Raw genomic sequence first — 20151 nt, forward strand, 5'->3', positions numbered from 1 at the left:
TGCTGTTCAAAAGTATGTTTGTTTCCTGTAAATAGAAATAAAATTTGTAATCAAACTTGTGAATCTCTTTATTTGTGTATCTGTAAAAGAAGTGTGCAAGCAAATCGGTAATCAAAGAATAAGGGCATTAGGCGGGAATGATTAGTGAGCTAGAAAAAGACAGAGGTTGCAGCTTTCCAAAATACTAACTTAAAACTGGGCGTAGGTGAAAGTCCTCACATCACAGCTCTGCACCGTCATCTGTGGAGAAACAAAAACATGTTACACTCTCTATTGTTCACAGGGCAATAACACAGCTTGAGTAGTAACACAATGACTGAGTTAACTGAGGCCTTAGCTGGGGGCCAGACATGACAACTTAGTTCTGACTCCCCCTTTCTTTCCCGAGGTTGCTGCAGGACTACAGCAGCAAGAGGGATGGATGGTAATGGCATTTTTCTGTGCTGAGATCACCTGGACATGGGACACAGAGTCCCTAACTGTGCAGTGTGTAGTTATGGAAGAGCCTGGTATGTCTGACAGTTTGTTCCACCAACGTCAGCAATCTCCTTTTAGTGATTGTGGACTGCCAGCTCATTGCTTAGCTACAGCTTGCTTGGGAGCTTTCCTACAGCTGAAAAGAAACAGCTGTGACGTGTGGTGTGTGTATAAGAAATAAATCATGAGGGAATATATGCACTATTATAACCTCGCAGCAGAGTTACTGTGAGAGTGGGAGCGAAAATCTATTCTGGGGTACAAGTGTGCTGCTCCTGGCACAACTCCGTAAAACTGAATTTCATTAATACCTATAAATCAGATGTTTGAAAAGGGATTAGAGACTGGCTGAAAACCCTTAGCAAAAGTTCCTATGTGTAAGTGACACTGGGATTAATTTTATGCTTGTATTTCAATCCCCGGTGCTGTTAATATTTTCCTAAAGGAAGTCTTCCATCTATTCAGGGATATAAGTGTGCAAGAAGTCAAGACTGTCATTTGTGTAAAGCTAGTGGGATTAAAACTAAGGATTATGTCCAAAAGTGTATTTGGGCAGCACAGTGTTCTGTAGCTGGATGCTTTATTCCCGGTGCCTCTGCCCTAGGCATGGTTTCAAATAATGCTCCAGCAGTATTTATTGCAAAGAACATGTGGCCCTGGTACTAAGCCATCCTCTTTGCAGCTGGAATGAGAGGGGCTGGTTTGCCATCAGCTTTGCGTGCAGCCTGGCAAAGAGGACCTGGGCTTGAAAACTGGCTGAGGGCTGCATGAGAAAGGCTTCAGGTCTTGTCTAATGGTGTGCTGTGGCACATCTGTCCCCCCGAGGTTTGACACTCCAGCGTGCAGAGAGAATGGCAGGAGCTAGGATGTTTGCAGAATAGGGAAAAATAAGGAGATGAAGGGATGCTGCAGGAATTTAAGTGTCTGAAGTTCCCCCTGTTGTTTTGGGGCTGCTGGTTGTGCCGATAGGGCTCCTAGGAGAAATGAGCAGGTTTGGAAGTGTTCTGAGTACACTGAAAGGAGGATACAAATTTAGGGCTGTAAAAGTCACTGAAAGTTGCTTTGATAAAAACCCCAAAAGGTATTTTTAACTTGGTACCATAATCTCCAGTACTTTACAGCACCTGGGGGATTAATTAACAATCCCTTGAGAACTCTACCTTGTTCAGTTTCAGAGGTTTGCTGGGAATGTTTTGCCAAAGCCAGTAAAATCTGCATATTAAACTGTTATTTCTAGAGTGCTTCTCTTTTTCAGAAACCATTAATCAGAAGTGGTTCTGTGTCACAGAACTGAGTAAACTCTTAGGGGAAAGAGCTGCTGAGTGTTCAGCCACACTACCTACCTTTGGTCAGGCCTATTTCATGCAGAGTCTCCACAACGTGGATTTTTGCAGAAGCCGTTGCCTCTCCTTTGGCATTTGATGCATGACACTCATATTCTCCAGCATCCTCTTTGCTCAGAGGAGATATCTAGGGGAAGAAACACACCCCGTTCCCCCAGTAAGTATGCTATACACAGGTAGAAGTGATTCTATTTTAAGGTATCTTATATAACCTGTTAATTGCTTGAGGCATAATGAGATGAACAGACTCTATGTGGTTAACCCTTACCACACAAACAACGTGATCTCTTCTGTCTGCACTGAACAGTCTGGTTCAGATTGTGGTGGCTCTCCTCAGTGAGGTTTGTGACAAGCACCCACTCCTGTGGATCAGCCTAGCTTTCTTTGCCCAGGCCAGCTTACACACACTGGAGTGTTCCCTCCTTGTCTTTTATTCTTTACTTAGTTTGGAGATGTCTCAAAGCACTGCATGCTTTGTAAGGGGAGCAAAAGCCTTCCTACAAAATCCTCCATCCAGTCAATCAGTTCAGCAAAATCATCAGCTCGAACCCTTTTGTCTCCTGGTTTCCACCTCTGCTTTTGCAAGTGGTGCAGCAACCAACACCCTAAGCTGTGCTTCTCTGCAGCTGGGAGCCACTGTACTTCCAATTCTTTTACCAGGATGCACGACACTTCCCTCTGATGTATGGCAATCCCTGAGGAACCTGCAGGTACTCCTGGAAGTCTGTTAAGGAAGAGCTGGTGGCTTCCAAGATGTGCTATTCTCAGACAGGTGATGTGCTCCACTAAGTAAAGGGCAGTTCTGCCAGATCTATAAGGGCTTCTCAGCTGTCGGTGGGTTTTAGGGATGCCTTGCCCCTCTACTGATTCCTTCCTAGGCATGGAGAGGGTCTCTTTCCCACTCATGGCAGCAGGAAAGTAATGACATACAGAAATGAGATCTTTTATTTAAGTCTAGCCTTCTCTGCTCATAGAATGCACGCCTCTGCTGCATGCTAGACAGAGGTGAAAAGCTGCAATGGGTAAGACTGGAGCCAGCAGCCACCCTTACCCTTCATGCCTACTCTCACAGGTTGTTTTTCTCCAAACGCCCTGTCTGCTGCCAGGTGTCTTCTGCACTGTTCTTTGTTCATAAGGTGTTTGCAAACTGCACTGTACTGCTTGTGCAGCTTTGTGCATTCACAATGTACTTACAAGCACCCAGCCGGTCACTTCGTGTTTCTCAGGGCCCCCTCGGGTCTGGATAGCCAAGTTTTCCCGGTCCCCAGGCAGAAGCTCCATCCTCTGGACACCATACTGTCCCCTAATTATCTAAACAGAAGGGCAAAAAGGTAAGAACTTTGAGGCTTTCTTATGTTAGAACTCTTAGGACCAATACCTGCACACAGACAAGATCAACACCAGTTTTACATGACTGTGTTTTGTGCAAGAGCAATGTTTTTTCTAGTGAAAGCATTTCATCTTAACCTCTGTGTACTGTAGCCCAAATGCCTCAGGGTCTGCACTGAGGTTGCATCCCTGGAGGTGTTCAAGGCCAGGTCAGATGGGGCCTTGAGCAGCCTGGTCTGGTGGGAGGTGCCCCTGCCCGTAGCAGTGCGGTTGGAATTAGATGATCTTTAAGGTCCCTTTCAGCTCAAACCATTCTATGATTCCATGATTCTCATTCCCCTTCCCTTAGCAGCAATGGGTAAAGCAGCAGAGCTTTGTGGTGTTAACAGTGCTGGGCAGCGGGGCGTGCAAATGTGTCCCTCACCAAAGGTCTCACAGAATTTGAAGGTGTGTTCAGCCCACCAAATGATGCTGTGCTGAACAAGGAGGATTCATCTGCCTGCACCTGCTGGTAGCCATACATCAATCCAGTTCAGCAGGCTCCAGCAGCTGCCTTCTGGCTTGGGACTGAGACGACATCAGTAGCTGACAATTGACCTTGTTGGAAGAGGCTTCCCTGCAACTTTCCTGACCATCAGGCTTTTTAGCATGGCAGCAGCAGAGAACTGAGTGTCTGCATGTTGCTCCTGTAATGGGATTTCCCTGCATGACCTATCCTCTTCCAAACTGACCAGGAACAGCCCTGTAGGTTTCTGCTGCAGCAAACCAGGCAGCCCCTCCAGGTGGGTACAGCATCAATGAGAGAGCAGCAATGCAGTCATTTCCCAGTGCTGTGTATCCAATCCCAGAGCACAGCTTGGAAAAAGTGGTGCTTAGCCTTTGTCATCACCAGGTCCAACAGTCTCTCAGCCATTAGGAAGAGGCAAGAAAAGCAGAGCGGTACCGACAAACGTGGTGCTTTGCTTGTAAGCAGACAGAAAATGCTGCCTGGGTCAACACACCTACATAGTACGATCACTCAACAGTTTGTTCTGAAACCCCTACGAATCACACTTGCTGTCTGAGAACAGAGCAGTCCCTGGGCTAATGCAGCTTTTTTTCTCTGTAGTATTCTTAACCTACTATTGTTTCAGGCTGTTTTAAGATTCCCTCCCAAGCGCCCACAAACCTGTGGCATTTGAAGAGGCTACAGGAGCCATGTAGTGGCTCTCAGCCCTACGAGTAGGATCCTCCCTGCTCAAGCCTGGCCCCCACCCTGCGCCAGGTATTACCAGTGCACTGCCAAAGTCAGCACGCAGTCAGCTACTGGAGGTAACTGCTTTACGGGTGCCTGATGTGGGCCAGCCGTGTCCAGGCACCCGAGTCACCACTGTTTACGAAACACTAAGTAAAGCCAGATGTCTTGGGGGTGGACAGAACTGCACAGGAGGGAGAACTCAAAGATGTATGTTTCTAAGGAGGAAACTACTGTGGTTTTTATGTTTACCAGGAGTTTCAGCTGCTTTGCTGTGTTCCAAGAGCTTCTATCAAACCCTTACCTTGTTCCAGATGAGGACAGGAGTTGGGATGCCTATGACTTCACAGCTCAGGTAGATCTGCGCTCCTGTCACATTCCAGATGTCCTTTGGAGGGGTTACAATAGAAGGTCCTGCAAAAAAAAGAAAAGAGATAAATACTTCTAAGCACTGGGTGACTGCAAGCCTGCTTCCTGACTAAACTTTTCAGTCACTTCTGACAGGTTTTGAGAGTGCAGTGAAAGGGGGTCCTGCTTGAAGCAAAACCTGCTGAACTGATCCCACACCAAAACACTTCCTCTCCAAAGCTGCACAAGCATCTGATTTTAAACTCTTCAGGCTGATGGGCACTTGCCTCAGATGGAAACACAAGTGTTGAGCAGTTCAGGTGATCAGTCCATCTACTTGCAGGATTGAGGTTAAAGTTAGGATTGGGTTTGTATTCTGTTCTCTTAGGGACTGAGCAGTACTCCATAAACTGCTGCCTCTGCTCACTATGCAGCCACCAAGTGCATCACTGACACTGAGATGGCACATAGGAAAAGACACCCCAGGAAACGGTCCCACTCCACTCTTCCTCATGCCATGGAGAGCTTGACCAGCTTTGCAGCATCTTCTCTTTTCAGCATGATTTTAATCTGCAGCAAAGCCTGTGGCAGCTGGCTAGCAGAATTCAGTGTTATGCTGCTCCTGGTTTACCTGTATGCAATATTCAGCCAAAGAAGGCTGGCTGGAAGATGGCAACGCTCCCCTTTGGGGGGTGGTCTGGGAAGGGAGCAGGTGAATGCAGAGTTTCTTTTTCCCCAGAGAGCTCCAATCCCTGGTTAAACAGGGAGTTGCTTCCAAAACCACATGGGAACAGAACTGTTTTACAGATCTGGCTGGAGATGTTTACCCCTCAGGCTAGGAAATATAAGAGACGTAACCCTTATCCCAGGAAGGGAAGAATGGCCTTTTCTGTTCAATCCCTCTTTAGTTGGGCTGTTTTGCAAAATGTAGCTATTAATTCCCCACGACAGGAAGGGCAGACCAATAAAGAACATGGTATTTGCTTCCACTTATTGCTAGCTTGAAGAACACAGCAGATTTTCCCCTTCTCCTTGAAGATGCAGGCGGTAGTAGGAAACTGAGGCTCCCATTCGGCTGCACCAGGAGTAGGCATTTGCTATGCAAACAAGTTCTCCAGACCCAGCCTGCCTGAAGCCCCCAGCTACACCAGCACACAGACCATGGCTCACTCCCAGACCCATAAAAAGGGGCAGATCTGGGGCCTAATGCACCCTCTGGGGTCCTGAACATGCATTGACCTGCATGACACGCTGCCCTGTGGCTCTCTTGTAGGCAGTGGGGATCAGGTTTCAGGTGCATCCCACTGCATCAACATCTTCCAGCAGAAAGCTGGCATCTTTTTCCCTCCTTGGGATCTAGGGTCAGATTCACACTGGTATCGCCAGCCAGAGGACATCAACCATCCCTCTGTCTTAGCGTAAGGGATGCCGAGGTGGCTTTCCACTCCGGAGCCACTGATTTGATCCCAGAGAAGTGTTTGCTCTTCTCTTCCAAGGCTTCCCTGTCCAGGAACAACTGTACATTGCCTGCTGGTGGGAAGCCGCTAAGAGACATGGGGCATCCCAATTCTCTGTTACAGAGGTATGCCAGTCCTGGTTTAAACAGAAGGTAGCTGTATAGAAGCAGGGAAATTTTATGTGCAGCCCAAGTGATGGTTAAAACCACACCTCACCATCAGTAGGGCTGACCCAGGTGCTCCTCAGCAGTGCAGAACTGATTCAGCTGAGAGAAGGATTTTAGCAGCCTTTCATTACATCACTTATGCTGTTGTTGCTTGTGTTGCTGCCTGGATTTGACTCCTGCACACCAGCCAGGAAAGGGCTGTGTTGGAGTCAAAGCACTCTTTCCCATATGGAAGGGTGCTGCGGTTATCCCTGCTCCAGTTGACTCAGAGCAGATCTGTACCTCTGGACAGTGCCCGTCTCTGTACTCTAAGCGACACCCCACCACAGGCTGTTCCCCTAACTACCACTGTAGCACAGTATGGCAGAGTGATCCAAGGGGTAGTGCCCCCAGCACGCTCCTGCCCAAAGCACTGCCCGCTCCCTGTGCAACAGCAGGGCTGTGGCCAGCCCAGGGTATCACTGTCCCCACGATGGGGCCACCTGAGGTTATGCACTTTGCTCCCCTTCCCCAGCGCAGCCATTTCCTGCACAGCCCTGCTGTTCTTTTTTGGTCTCCATTGAACAATAGGGCACTTGGCAGCTCTGGTAGGACCCGGATGTCCCCAAGCTGCTTAGCTCACCCCATGCTCTACAAGGGCCTCCAGCTAACGAGCACCCAGCATGGCCTGCTGCTGCTCCAGCCAGGCTAAACTCTCCACGTGAAAGGTAGCCTTCCTGGGGCAGAGCTCAGAGCCTGCCCCCGAGAGGCAGGCTTACATTTCCCCCTGTATGACACCATCCTCTTCATCACCTGTCACTGGGGTTCTCCATGAGGCAGGAATAACACAGGTGCCCTCAAAAGACGACCATCTCCCACCATAGAAAAACCGAGATCCTGATTCTTGTCTTAAAACCCTGATTTTAAGGCACTGCTATGCTCTTCCAAGATCTGGCTCAATTATTCCCTGGTTGGGAACCAGCAGCATTCAACACACCACTAAATCCACTGTCCATAGTGTCTCAGTCTCAGCTGCCACTAAGTTTCCCCTTGTGTCAAGACGCACCCTCTGCCCTCGGATGTTTGCTCACCCTGCCAGGAGCAGGTCACACTAAGATTTTTCTGCAGCAACTGCTGGCAGGGAAAAAGAGAGAGGGAATTTCTACCCACCTCCTGGGTAAGGAGAAATTGTTTATCTTCCGCAGAAACAGAAATTGCCTCCACAGCTTCACATCAAACCTCTGGTTGGCTTACCACAGCAGCTGATGCACAGCAAGAGCGTGGCCCTTATGAGGCAGCCTGCAGCTTGGGACGTACATCCTGACCCAACCAGGAGGAACGTCAGACTCTGCCTTTGGCTGCAAAATGAACTCAGGAGCAGTCACAGGGTTCTGCCTCCATCTGGCACGGCGCTGAGCCCAGGAGGGAACACACATCCCGAGAGATCCAACAGTGTCATGAGAAGAGTCAGTGTGGTCTCTCGGGTTATTTGACTTAAATCCAGACAGCCAAAACTCTAGAGCAAGGCTTCTTCCTCCACTAAAAATAAATGAGAAAGGCCAAGAAGTCAGCAGATTTAAAGTCGAATTGAAACAGGCTGTAGCGGTAGCTAGACTCCCCCCCACAGTGAGCTGACACCCAGGTGCATGGTAGGCTTACTGCCCACATTGGTCCCTCTCATGCTCTCTCCCACAATGCCCCGAAGCAGCCAAAGATGGGCAGGGGACGCAGCAACCTGTCACAACAGAAGAGGCAGGGGCTGCCCGAGCCTTGTGGGGACTTCAGAGGATGTGAGGACATTCCCTTCCGCAAGTCACCCCTCTCACTTTGGGGGTTCTTGTGAAGGGAGCAAGGCCACCACGTGCTTAGCAAGACTGGAAACAAGCCTGCCTTGTACAGAGCAGCTGACTTGATTCCTGCCAGCAAAGAGCCCCCCAGCCCTCATCCTACAGCGTGCATCTTAGAAGCCTTGCTGCTCTACTTGCAGCACTGCCCAGGAAGGGGGACATTCCTCTGTCTGCTTTCTTTGGGCTGGGACTCACAGGTTGTACCTGCTGATGAAAATGCTCACCTCCATCAGTGTGTTTGACTGGTCTCTGCTCCCCACCAGGGACTGAGCCAGGAGCCATGTGGATGCACAGGATGCTCCCTGCCTGTACTTATCCTGACTGCTCAGGAGCTCTTTGGCCGAGAGGACAGCACAGGCTGTTGATGGAGATCAGCTGCTCTCTGCAGGCACTTCAGGCATTTCCTCCCTGCTCTGCCCATTGTTCATAAGACAAATAGCTCTCCTTGGCCCTGGAAGGGTCTTATTTACAGAGCCAGCGAGCTCATTCACCCCCCGGGAAAGGAGCCTGGAAACCCAGGGATTATTTTTTTTTTTTCTGCAGATCGTGTAGTTGCTTTTCTGCTACAGCACCATGCAGCAGAGCCTCTGACTTCCTAGATGAGACTATCATTTGGCATCTGTTCTCAACCCCCCACCCCACAGTGCCAGACACCTCTTCCCTGCTCAGCCACAGCAGGCAGAGATCTAGCATCTCCCAGCCCACCCGCCTGCCCCTCGCTGGTACCAGGATGGTCTGTCACAGCTCAGGGTTAGCTGGTCCTTGCTGATCTTCCTCTGGTGTCTATACATACAAATAATTAATACCCCAGCACACCAGGCAATACCTATTTTGCTAAAGTCAAGGGGGTTACTGATATGTCACTGAAGGCAGAAATAAGGTTGCCATTAAGGACTGTGGGATATGCTCTGGTGCTTGGGTGTGCATGGGAAGTCCTGACCACGAACCCACGAAGCTATGTACCCCACGCTGAAGCATGTACAGGCACCAGCCTGGTTCCCAGCCAGCCCTCTTGAGCACTGCATCGCTGTACCACAGCCCCGGGGTGAAACACAGACTGGGAACACTCCCTGTGAGACAGCAAATCAAAGCAAAAGTTGGACAGTTTTCACCCCCACAAGCTCTTGCAAGTCTGAAAATAGACCCACTTGAGTTTCCTAAGTTGGTGGGAAAGTATTTTCCTTTCAAAATTACTTTATATGGAGTAGGGGAAACCGTCTGTAAGCAACATCTACCCAATGAGTTGGCATGGCCTCAGTGTCTGTCTCCTAACTCGATGCTTTGTTAGAGGCTGCAGCAGACAGAAAGGGTAAGCAGCTTCTGGCCTTTCCTATTCCCAAAGCTGCTTACCACTTTCTGGCAGATTTACAAGCCTCACTCTTTACTTCTTTCTGAAAGCATTTCTCTATCCTCTTTAACCTGGCCTTAAAGATACTAAGGAGTTACAGAAAGAGGCTCTGAGACACTAGACCAAGGGAGCTGCCAGACACTGAGTCTGTTTGGATGCTCATCCTCAGACTTCAGCCGCTCAGTGACCCCGGAGAGGCTGCAAATGCTTTAAATGCAGGTTCACCCCTAGCCCTGAAGACTTGAGACTGAGCCAGTGTCAGCGTCAGGCAGGGCCACCAGCTATCTGTCATGATTCTCTCCTGCCTTTCCCCATCCTTCCACCCTTTTTTCCCCACTCCCTTTCCTTTTGCTAGTCTCTGAAGTTTGCTGTCCCTGGGGTCAGACAGGCAGTAGCTTTCTGCAAACATGCTTGCTGCTTCCCAGCCATATCTGCACTCATATTTGTGGGAGTTTTTGTCCCAGACCTCCCAGACAAGCTCTATCAAGGAATTTCTCTCTCCCTGGCTGCCACCTTCTCCTTTCTCTTCATGTGACCTTGGCTCCGTTTTACTACGAAAACTGTCACTATAGCACAAGGACGACCATGGGCTAAAGCCTGGATAGAATGTGAAAAGCTTGCAGTGGGAGACAAGAAAACAAGGCATGGCAGCATTTATGCATGGAAAAGCAAGCAGAACTTTCAAAAGTCCACCCTGATTAGACTTGCTACGTGGTAATCTCCTATTTAGTATGAACCTCAATCAACCTCAGCCCAACAAAGGATTAAATGCATTTTTTTTAAACACAGCATGCCTTTCCAGCAACAGAAAAAACAAACAGGGAGGAATTTGCTGATCTGTAATCATTCCTTTCTAGTGATTTTTGGATATGCTGTGATGATTAAGTATGAAGACACAGGTGAAATATGGGATTATCTTGGGCAGTGGAGGGTTTCGCCTAGTCCCCGGCATACTGATGTTCTCAAAGACTCTGAACTGCCGTGTAATATATTAAACAGCTTCCCTAATGAGATTTTAGCACAGTAACCATAAAAACTCAAGCTCCAATGAACCAAAACTTTTTCAAATAACTAAATGCCTTTTAAGGAGAAATTTATGGCCTATCCTACAATAGTGGAAAAAAACAACGTTACAGGTTATTTTAAAAAATACAAGCATAAAGCTTCAGCCCTTGAAACTCTGTCTCAAAACCCCCACGCACCGGGTGCTAGAAAAGCATGCAACTCACTGAAGCGCATCACATCCCTGCAGCACATTCCACCTGAAAAGACCTTACGGTGCAAAACAAAAGGTTTAACCCACCGCACACCTATGCAGCTCTGCTTTGCCACAGACCCTCTGGACACTGTACAAAAATGTTGGCAAGATCCACCTGCAAATGCAACACTTCCCTTTGCAGTGGGAGAAAGCGGGTAGCAGTCCCCTCCTGCAAGGCCTCCATTCCCAGCTGATGCAGAAACCCACATAAGCTTCCCAGAAGAATTAGGGAATTTAGCTCATTTTCAACTACAGACGACTTCACAAAAACTTATCTAAATCTCTCCTTCCCAGAGAAGAAAGCACTCATAAAATGCAGATATTCTTTTAATTCCCTTAAAATCCAGGAAAGGAAGAACAGGAGGTAAGAACTAAAGCAACCAAGCACTCACTAATTAAAAATTATAAATCCTGAAGAATTTCCTGCAAAATGTGATCTGATACGAACTATGCTTGCTGGTGTCTAAAATTGTTGGGAGCCTTTGAATTTAAGGAAGCTTTTTCAGAAGAGGATGAGCCAACATCAGTGGTAACAGCAGCCTCCCATCTTCCACTAACTTTTTCCCCAAACCCCCATTCCTGTTCTATGCTGGCAGTGGATTAAGAAAAAACAACAAACCACCCACAATACTAAAATATTTCTGATAAAGCTTCAACAGATGAATTTGGATGGAATGAACCAACAGATGTGATTTATGTTTCTTGTTTTAAAAGTGACCTGTGAGAACTAAGCATAGAATCATAGGATCATAGAATAGTTTGGGTTGGAAGGGATCATCCAGTTCCAATCCCCCTGCCATGGGCAGGGACACCTCCCACCAGACCAGGCTGCCCAAGGCCCCATCCGACCCAGCCTTGGACACCTCCAGGGATGGGGCATCCACAACTTCCCTGGACAATCTGTGCCAGTGCCTCATCCCCCTCATCGTGAACAAATTCTTCCTTATGTCTGGTCTAAATCTGCCCCTCTCCAGCTTATACCCATTGCCCCTAGCCCTATCACTACAAGCCTTTGTAAACAGTCCCTCCCCAGCTCTCCTGTAGCCTCTTCAGGTACTGGAAAGTCACTATAAAGTCTCCTCGGAGCCTTCTCTTCTTCAGGCTGAACAACCCCAACTGTATTAGCTTGTCCTCTATGGGAGGTGCTCCAGCCCTCTGATCATCTTCATAGCCGATCATAGCCCTCCTCTGGACCCATTCCAACAGTTCCATATCCTTATGTTGAGGATTCCAGAACTGGATGCAGTACTCCAGATGAAGTCTCACAAGAGAGAAATAGAGAGGCAGCATCTCTTCGTCCACAGTCCACACTGAGGCACCAGCAAAGCAAAAGGGCTGCTGAGGTAAGTGGCAGGAATTTGGGCAGCCATGTACTTGACCCTGGGGCCATCAGTTTCCGTAAGAGCCTGGTAACCACATTCCTAGGTCCATCAGCCCATTTTTTAAGTCCTGTAGACAGCCAAGAAACCTTGCACCCACCTTTCCCTGAGCTGGTGGGTGGCACCATAGCAAAAAGAGCCATTCTAGGGAGGGATGCTGCCTGGGCTTCTGGCAAGCCAAAATGATTCGACTCCGGTGGGAGAGCTCAGCTCCAGTGACTGGGATGCCCCCAGACCAGGCATCCTTCAGTGCTGGTTACAGTCAGCTTTAAAAGAATCTCTCTCCTGGTCCTGCTGTTCATAAGCTCTGCAGCCTGTGGGATGAATCCTGCAAGGCGCTGAGCCTTTACCACCATAGGGCAAAGCCCTGCACATTCTCATTGCTGGGAAAAGCCTTTCATGGAGCCACAGAAATCTAAGCCACGTTCAGATCAATAGAAATAAAGCAGGCAGCTTTGTAAGCCAGCAAATCTACCCTTCACCCAGAGAAGCCCCGAGTTTCTACCTCCAGGAGGTCTTGTTGGTAGATACAAAACAGCAACGGTTCCCTGGGGAGTGGAACACTGTCCTCTGATGTTCACCAAGAGCCACCCTGTGGTACGCTGCATTTGGGTGAGAGCAGGCACTTGGCTTCCGCCAAGAAAGAAGTGAGCGCAAAAGAAAGGCAAAGCCTTTTATTTATAGTTTGAAAAGGTTTTGGTTCATTGGATTCTGAGGTTTTTACAGTTACCGTGCTAAAATCTCGTTAAGGAAGCTGTTTAATATAAAGGCAAAGCAAAACAACCTGGAAACCTCGACCCTGATGGAACAAGTACCAGGGACTTCAAATCACGAGGCCTCTGGGCTGTAATGAGGCAACTTCAGCAGCATCTGCAGCAGTCACAACATGCCCCTCAAAGCAGGTATTTGCTGGTAGCTAACGATAAGAGAGACTTGGAGGTATTTGTCTCCCCTTGCCCTGGTTAGGCAACAAGTCCGTGCCTGGTATTTTTCAGCTCAGAGAGTTTGTCATGCCAAAATTCCCGCTAGCTCTTTGATGGGGATTGGTTCTTTGAGGCTGTTTTTCTGCCTGGCTTGAGCTGAGCCACGCAGCCCTAATTCTTTATGCCAGCTGGCTTTGCATGGCAGTGGGTACCATGGTTCTCCTGCCCCAGGTCCCAGCTGGCTATAAACAGCCTCAGTGCATGCACAGCAGAATTAATTTCAGCTTAAATTACTGAAGCCACCAACTGCATGTGGGCACTTCTGAACATCTGTGGGCAGCTGGCTGCTCTCCAGCTGTTCCAGCAGCCTCCTCTCCCACCAAGAGGGCCACTGGAGGTGGCACCCCTGACCACCTGTACCTGCCTTGCCAGCCAGCTTCTGCTTTGTGTCCAGGCCTGCCCTGCAAGAGCTGGCAGCAGACCTGAGCACAGCTATGAGTATTTGCAGCCAGTGGGACAATCCATTTAAAGGCAATGCTGGAAAGCAGCTGGAAAACTTCACAGCATCCATCTCCTGCACAGCCTTGGCACTGCTTTGTTACAAATAGGCTACTGAGGCATGAGGGTAAAGATGGGATGAAGGTAGTGGCTTCCTGGCAAAGAGCAGGGCAAACCCAGAGCCCACTGTAAGGGCACAGCAGGAGCCCACTTGAGAGGGAGCATTGCAGCACTGCTCCCTGCTCCCTCAGAGCAAACGCCGTCAGCAGCTTTGCCATGCCCTGCTAACACAGCAGCCAGGCAGCCTCAAGGAGCTGCCAATCAAGTAAGTTACCTTTGTTCCAGCCACTCCCAACAGTCCCACCCATGTGCAACCCACTCTAGGAAGGGCTGGCTGCATCCCTGCACCTGCCAAGTGCAGGTATAGCAAGGGTTATTCCCATTCTCTCAAACTCTTCTCAACTGTGTCTTCTTTTTCCTCCCACACAAAGTTTTGGCTGCAACGGAAATACCTTTTTCTGCACGGCTTCACTGTTTTTGTACAAAGAACACAGGCATCAGACCCGAGAGGTCTGGGAAACAAACAGCAGAAAGAGAATCTCAAGGACAAGGTCAAGGCAAATTATGTAGGGCCAACAACTGGCTCCTTTCTTTTGCTACCGAGAAACAATGAAAGAGCCAAGTTGTTCCCAGTCAATGGGCAGTACCTCTTAGCAAGCAAAAACCTCAGGGCACTGCACAGAAACCCCTGCGATGGGCACCGTGATGAATAGGGAAAGCTCAGCAAGACATGCATTTGGTCAGCTTTATCAGATATCATTTTAATGAACTCTTATCCCCTTGGAAATACATCTACGGTGGAAAAAGATCTGTGTCTCAAGGTGTATTTTGGCCGTGAAGCCTTATGTAGCAGAGCGCTTTGTTTCCAGGCGCCTTTCCTCATGCCCACATGGTGTTGCCTATAACAGATCAGTAGGACTGCCTCTCCCAGCAGGGATACCTCCTTCAGACCCACAAATATGTGGTACAGACAGAGAGACAAGGCGATAGACAAGAGAGAGGATAAGGAGAGACAAGAGAGACAAGGAGAGAGGATATGAAATGCAAACCCAGTTAGCCAAGGAATAGGAGCCAAAGCCTTTTAATTGCTTGTGACCAGTCCCTGTGTCTCAAGCATGTATTTCAAGGCAGAAGAAGAGGAGGAAACCATGGTGAAACTCATTCCCACCTTGCCTGGGAGGTGAGGTTTGACCAAACAGTGGCAGGACTCAAGAAAGGGATAAACCAGTGTTTGCCTCATTTGCATCTCTCCACGTCCTATCTCCTGCCCTTCTACTTCCAGTATGTCACAGTACTAGTGTGGTTGAGAAGCATCTACCAATAAACCATCACCAGATGCATTCCCTTCTTCCGCAGGATGCTCCCTCTCCAGCTGCCACCCTTCCTGCTGATGACAGCAAAGGCCAGCTGCAGCCACAACTCTGCATTTCCTCCTCCCAAGCACCAGCTTTCGAATAGGATGTGCAAAACAAGCCCTCCAGCTCCACTTGGGAAAAAAAAAATAGCAAACACACAGTCAGGACCCACTGCTAAAAGCATGTTTTTCTGGATCTCTTCTCAGACTTAATAGGCTGCTCACTCTTGGACCCAAAGGATGTGACCCTCATAATCCAGTGAGTGCATGCAGTCACCTCTGAGGCCGTTTGCCTCCAGCAAGAAGCCCAAGAACCCTGTCCCTCAAGGACTTCTCTCTGTGCAAAAGCTGTCACACATACGACTAACGTAGGCAGTATCCTGCCTGTCTGTAGCCTCCTGGTGCAGGATCCTTGGGGTCTTAAAGGAGATCATGTCCATTTGTGGTAGGGAATGGCAAACACCAGAATTTCTACTCTTTGACTCCCATAGCATCTAGGTTCTTCTAGAAAAACAGAAAAAAAAATGCTGTCTTCTAACTGGAAAGATACTGAAAAGATACTCTGTTCTGCAGGGCTGATGGGATGGATGTCCTCTCCTGCCAGTGTTTCAAGATTAGGGTGGAGATTACAACCCCCCTCACCTTCCCACTGTCAGGAGGCCCTGAAGGCTACAGAAATACTTCCAGATATCTACCACATGCACAGGCTGAGACCCTGCCTCAGCTGCAAGCCACAGAGTGAGGCGACTGGTGAGACCGCACCTTGAGTACTGTGTTCAGTTCTGGGCCCCTCACCACAAGAAGGATGTTGAGGCTCTGGAGCGTGTCCAGAGAAGAGCAATGAAGCTGGTGAAGGGGCTGGAGAACAAGTCTTATGAGGAGTGGCTGAGAGAGCTGGGGTTGTTTAGCCTGGAGAAGAGGAGGCTGAGGGGAGACCTTATTGCTCTCTACAACTACCTGAAAGGAGGTTGTGGAGAGGAGGGAGCTGGCCTCTTCTCCCAAGTGACAGGGGACAGGACAAGGGGGAACGGCCTCAAGCTCCGCCAGGGGAGGTTCAGGCTTGACATCAGGAAAAAAATTTTCATGGAAAGGGTCATTGGGCACTGGAACAGGCTGCCCAGGGAGGTGGCTGAGTTACCATCCCTGGAGGCGTTTAAGGGACGGGTGGACGAGGTGCTGAGGAGCATGGTTTAGGGAATGTTAGGAGTGGCTGGACTCGATGACCTAGTGGGTCCCTTCCAACCTAGTGATTCTATGATTCTATGAGTATTACCAGAAGAAGGTTCACAGCACAAGAAAAATTCACGCAGCCAAGGGAAGTCTCAGAAGATTCAGTTGCGACACCACTGCTGAGCAGCTCACATCCCATCTGCCCCCATCCCCGCGATGCTGGGTCAGAGACCTCCCAGCAGCAGGAGCCAAAAAAGAGTGGCTCCCCAAAGCGACAGAGGAGGGGACATTTTGCCAGTGGCTCAGCACCAAATAAGAGCCTTCAAAGGTGTCTTGCTGCACATCTACACACCCAAAGGGACCTTCTCCAAGGAAGTGATAGTTTGTGCATGGAGTGATGGTCCTGCACTGTGACCCTCTTCAGGGAAGCTGCTGCTGTGATGAACAGAGGATGGAGAAAGTCTCACATGAGCTTTTGGAGGCTAGTGGGTCAGTGGCCTCCCACCATCCTGCCTAGTGGCTCATGTCTGCACTGACCTCATCAAACTCTGTTTCCATAGTCCGGGTCAAAGCCTCACCTGTCCAAGCCAGCACCCAGTCTGCAGTGGGCACAGGGAAGTGCAGGCAAGGTTTGGGGCGGTAGCTTGCAATATGAGTATCAATACCTGTTTTGCTCCCAGGTGACTTCAGGCACGGCAAGTGAGAATACAGCCCTCTTCTCAAGTACACAGCTGAATCATGACCTCAGACATCTTTCAAACACATCTGCTCACTTAGTCTGGTCCAACAGAGCCAAGAAGCAGCATGTATTTTTTTAGAACTGCTGTGACCATCTCCCAAGTCTGACGGGCAGGAGAGGCTCTAGGAAATGCTAGATGGAGGCCCAGACAGAGGCTTTTCTGTCCCATCCCACATTAGCCTGAGGGCTGAAGCTCCTTCCCTCCAGGAGTTAATGCTGTACTGCAATGTTTCTGGCTAATATACAAGCCTGATGTTTTGCACAGGGTTTATGAAATGCCACAGAGGGCATTTAATGGGCAACATCAAAGCACATAACCCAATCCTTACCCAGCCTTTCATGCCTTCCTTGGCAGTTTCAGAAACATTTTTTTTGCAAGACATACTTGGCCTCAGTTATGGGAAGAAAAAAAAGGAGGAGGTGGAGGTTGTGACCCTACACATACTGTGTTTATAAAAGCCCTCCTCCACCAAAACAGCACTAGCACTGCAATACTGTCCTTGAGATCTTCAGAAAATGTCTTGCATGCTATGTGCAACCACTCCCTTCCAGCAAAGCCCACTTAGAAGCCAAGATTTCTTGTAGAGGCTCCGCAGCAGAACAATTTCTTCCTTGAGTGCTATCCCTAAACAAAAACTTGGGAAGAATCCAGCTCTTGGTTGGAAATACTGCTAGGACAAACCGTTATGCGTGGCTCAGAGGAAAGTCACTGCTTAGCTTCAAACCAAAGCAAGCCAGTCAATTTTGGCTCTGAATTTCTCTGGCTTTCACATCCATTTAATCATCTCCTTTTTTTCACTGTTTGCAATCTTCCTCTGTCAAACACTCCCCTGGATGGCTCAATCCTTTTGTCCCATCCCACAGCATCCCGAATTGCAAGCTGTAGGGAAAGCCTAAAAAGCAGGGCAGTGTAGCTCCAGCAGAGCTGGAAGCCAAGAGTGGATAAGTTCCTCTGTCCTGCTGGGGCTGATGTAAAGCCTGACCGCGAGCTTAGGTGGCACCGCTCTAAAGCCTGACCACAAGCTTAGGCAGCAGCGCTAGTCTAAAGCCTAACTGCAAGCTTAGGCGGCACCGCTCTAAAGCCTTACCGTGAGCTTAGGCGGCAGCGTCGGTCTAAAGCCTTACCGTGAGTTTAGGTGGCAGCGTCGGTCTAAAGACGTACCGTGAGCTTAGGTGGCAGCGTCCGTCTAAAGACTTACTGAGAGCTTAGGCGACACTCATCTAAAGCCCTATTGCGAGTTTAGGCAGCACCTATTTAAAGCCTTATTGTGAGCTTAGATGGCAGCACCAGTTTAAAGCCTTACTCTGAGCTTAGGCAGTGGCATTAGTCTAAAGCTTTACTCTGAGCTTAGGCAGCAGCATTAGTCTAAAGCCTTACCGCGAGCTTTGGAAGCATCGCTCTAAAGCCTTGCTGTGAGCTTAGCAATCACCAGTCTAATGCCTTACGGTGAGCTTAGGCAGCACTGCTCTAAAGCCTTACTGAGAGCTTAAGAAGCCTCAGTCTAAAGCCTTACTGTGAGCTTAGGCAGCAGCATTAGTCTAAAGCCTTACCAGGAGCTTAGTAAGCACTGGTCTAAAGCCTTACCGCGAGTTTAGGCAGCTGCGCCAGTCTAAAGCCCAACTGTGAGCTTAGGTGGCCACGATGGTCTAAAGCCTGACTCTGAGCTTAGGTGACAACGTTAGTCTAAAGTCTTACTGTGAGCTTGGGGAGCACTGCCCTAAAGCATTACTCGAGGCTTAGGAAGCAACATTGGTCTAAAGGCTTACTCTAAGCTTAGGAAGCAGCATTGGTCTAAAGCCTTCCTGCGAGCTTAGGAAGCAGCATTGGTCTAAAGCCTTCCTGCGAGCTTAGGAAGCATTCTTGGTCTAAAGCGTTACTCTGAGCTTAGGCAGCAGCATTGGTGTAAAGCACTACTGCGAGCTTAGGTGGCAGCACTGTCTCAAGCCTTCGGGCGAGCTTGGGCAGCACCGCTCTCCAGCCTCAGCGCAGGCTCAGGCAGCGCCACCCGCCGCCGCGCCCCTCAGCCGCCCTGAGGCGGCGGTGCCCCCCCTTACCCTGCTGGCAGGCGCCCTTGCTGCGCTGGGTGATGGCGGCGGCGCCGCGGCTCTGTGCGCGCAGGCTGGCGGCGCGGAGCTGGCACCCGCTGCTGTAGGTGAGGCCGTCGCTGCCGCACACCGGGTAGCGGCTCTTGCAGAGGCACACCCCGAGCGGCGAGGCGGCGGCGGCGGCTCCGGGGGAGGCAGCTCCGTCGCCGCCCTTGTCCTTGCGCCGCTGCCGGCTCTTGACGCACTCGAGCCCCGGGGCGCAGCGCCCGCCCGCCCCGCACGCCTCGCCCTCGCCGCGCCCGCACTGCCAGCAGCAGCCGCAGCCGTCCCGCACCCGCCCCAGCGCGCAGCCCCGCGCCGGCAGCGCCGCGCACCGCGCCGGATCGCAGGGACCGCAGGCGGCCGGGGGAGGCGGCGGGGAGGCGGCCGGCAGCGCGGGCAGCAGCGCCAGCAGAGCCAGCAGCGCCCAGGGAGGCATCGCGGCTCCGAGCCGCCCGCCCCGCCGAGACCTTAAACCGCGGGGAACAAACCCCGCCCCGCCGGGGGCGAAACGCGGGCGAATGGGCTGTCGAGGGATCGGGGAGAGGGTGTCGTTCGTCAGCCCTGGAACCGTCCCCGTCCAGCGTGTGCAGCCAGACGAGAGCTGGGAAAGAACAGATCTCCCTCTTACATGTTGGAAAAGACCTCTTGGATCGTCGAGTCAAACCAGTCCTATCTGCCACTAAACCACGTCCCTGAGCACCTCGTCTACCCTCCTTTTAAATACCTCCAAGGATGGGGACTCCACCCCCTCCCTGGGCAGCCTCTGCCAGTGTTCGATGGCCCTTTGTGTGAACAATGTTTTTCTGATGTCCAGTCTGAAATTTCCCAGAAATCTTATCCATATCTGCAAACCTCGTGAGGTTCGACACGCACAAGGTCCTACCCCTGGGTTGGGGCAAGCCCCGGTTTTAATACTGGAGGTATTTGAAAGACGAGGTGCTCAGGGACATGCTTTAGTGCGAGATAGGAATGGTTGGACTCGATGATCCAAGAGGTCTTTTCCAACCTGGTGATTCTATGATTCTGTCAGCCCTGGGCAAGACGGCAGAGTGACCCCCATCAATCGTGAAGCAAGACAGGAGCCGGGACAGAATGTGTTTCCCTCTTACACGCATATATATAAATTTTCCCAGAAATCTTATCCATATGTGCA

At 50.0% G+C, this 20151-nt stretch overlaps 1 protein-coding gene across 1 annotated transcript; it reads right to left on the reverse strand.

Moving 5' to 3' along the window:
* Positions 1-50: 50 nt before the first annotated feature.
* IGFBP7 (insulin like growth factor binding protein 7) lies at positions 51-19449 on the reverse strand. The gene is made up of 5 exons (XM_054064311.1): positions 18966-19449; positions 4688-4797; positions 3015-3131; positions 1821-1947; positions 51-240 (listed from the first exon to the last, which is right to left on the reverse strand). The coding sequence occupies exons 1-5, from the start codon at positions 19432-19434 to the stop codon at positions 221-223; spliced, it is 843 nt and encodes a 280-aa protein (XP_053920286.1). The 5' UTR covers positions 19435-19449; the 3' UTR covers positions 51-220.
* Positions 19450-20151: the final 702 nt, after the last annotated feature.

Source organism: Cuculus canorus, chromosome 4 (genome assembly GCF_017976375.1).
Source record: "Cuculus canorus isolate bCucCan1 chromosome 4, bCucCan1.pri, whole genome shotgun sequence".
Lineage (NCBI taxonomy): Eukaryota > Metazoa > Chordata > Aves > Cuculiformes > Cuculidae > Cuculus > Cuculus canorus.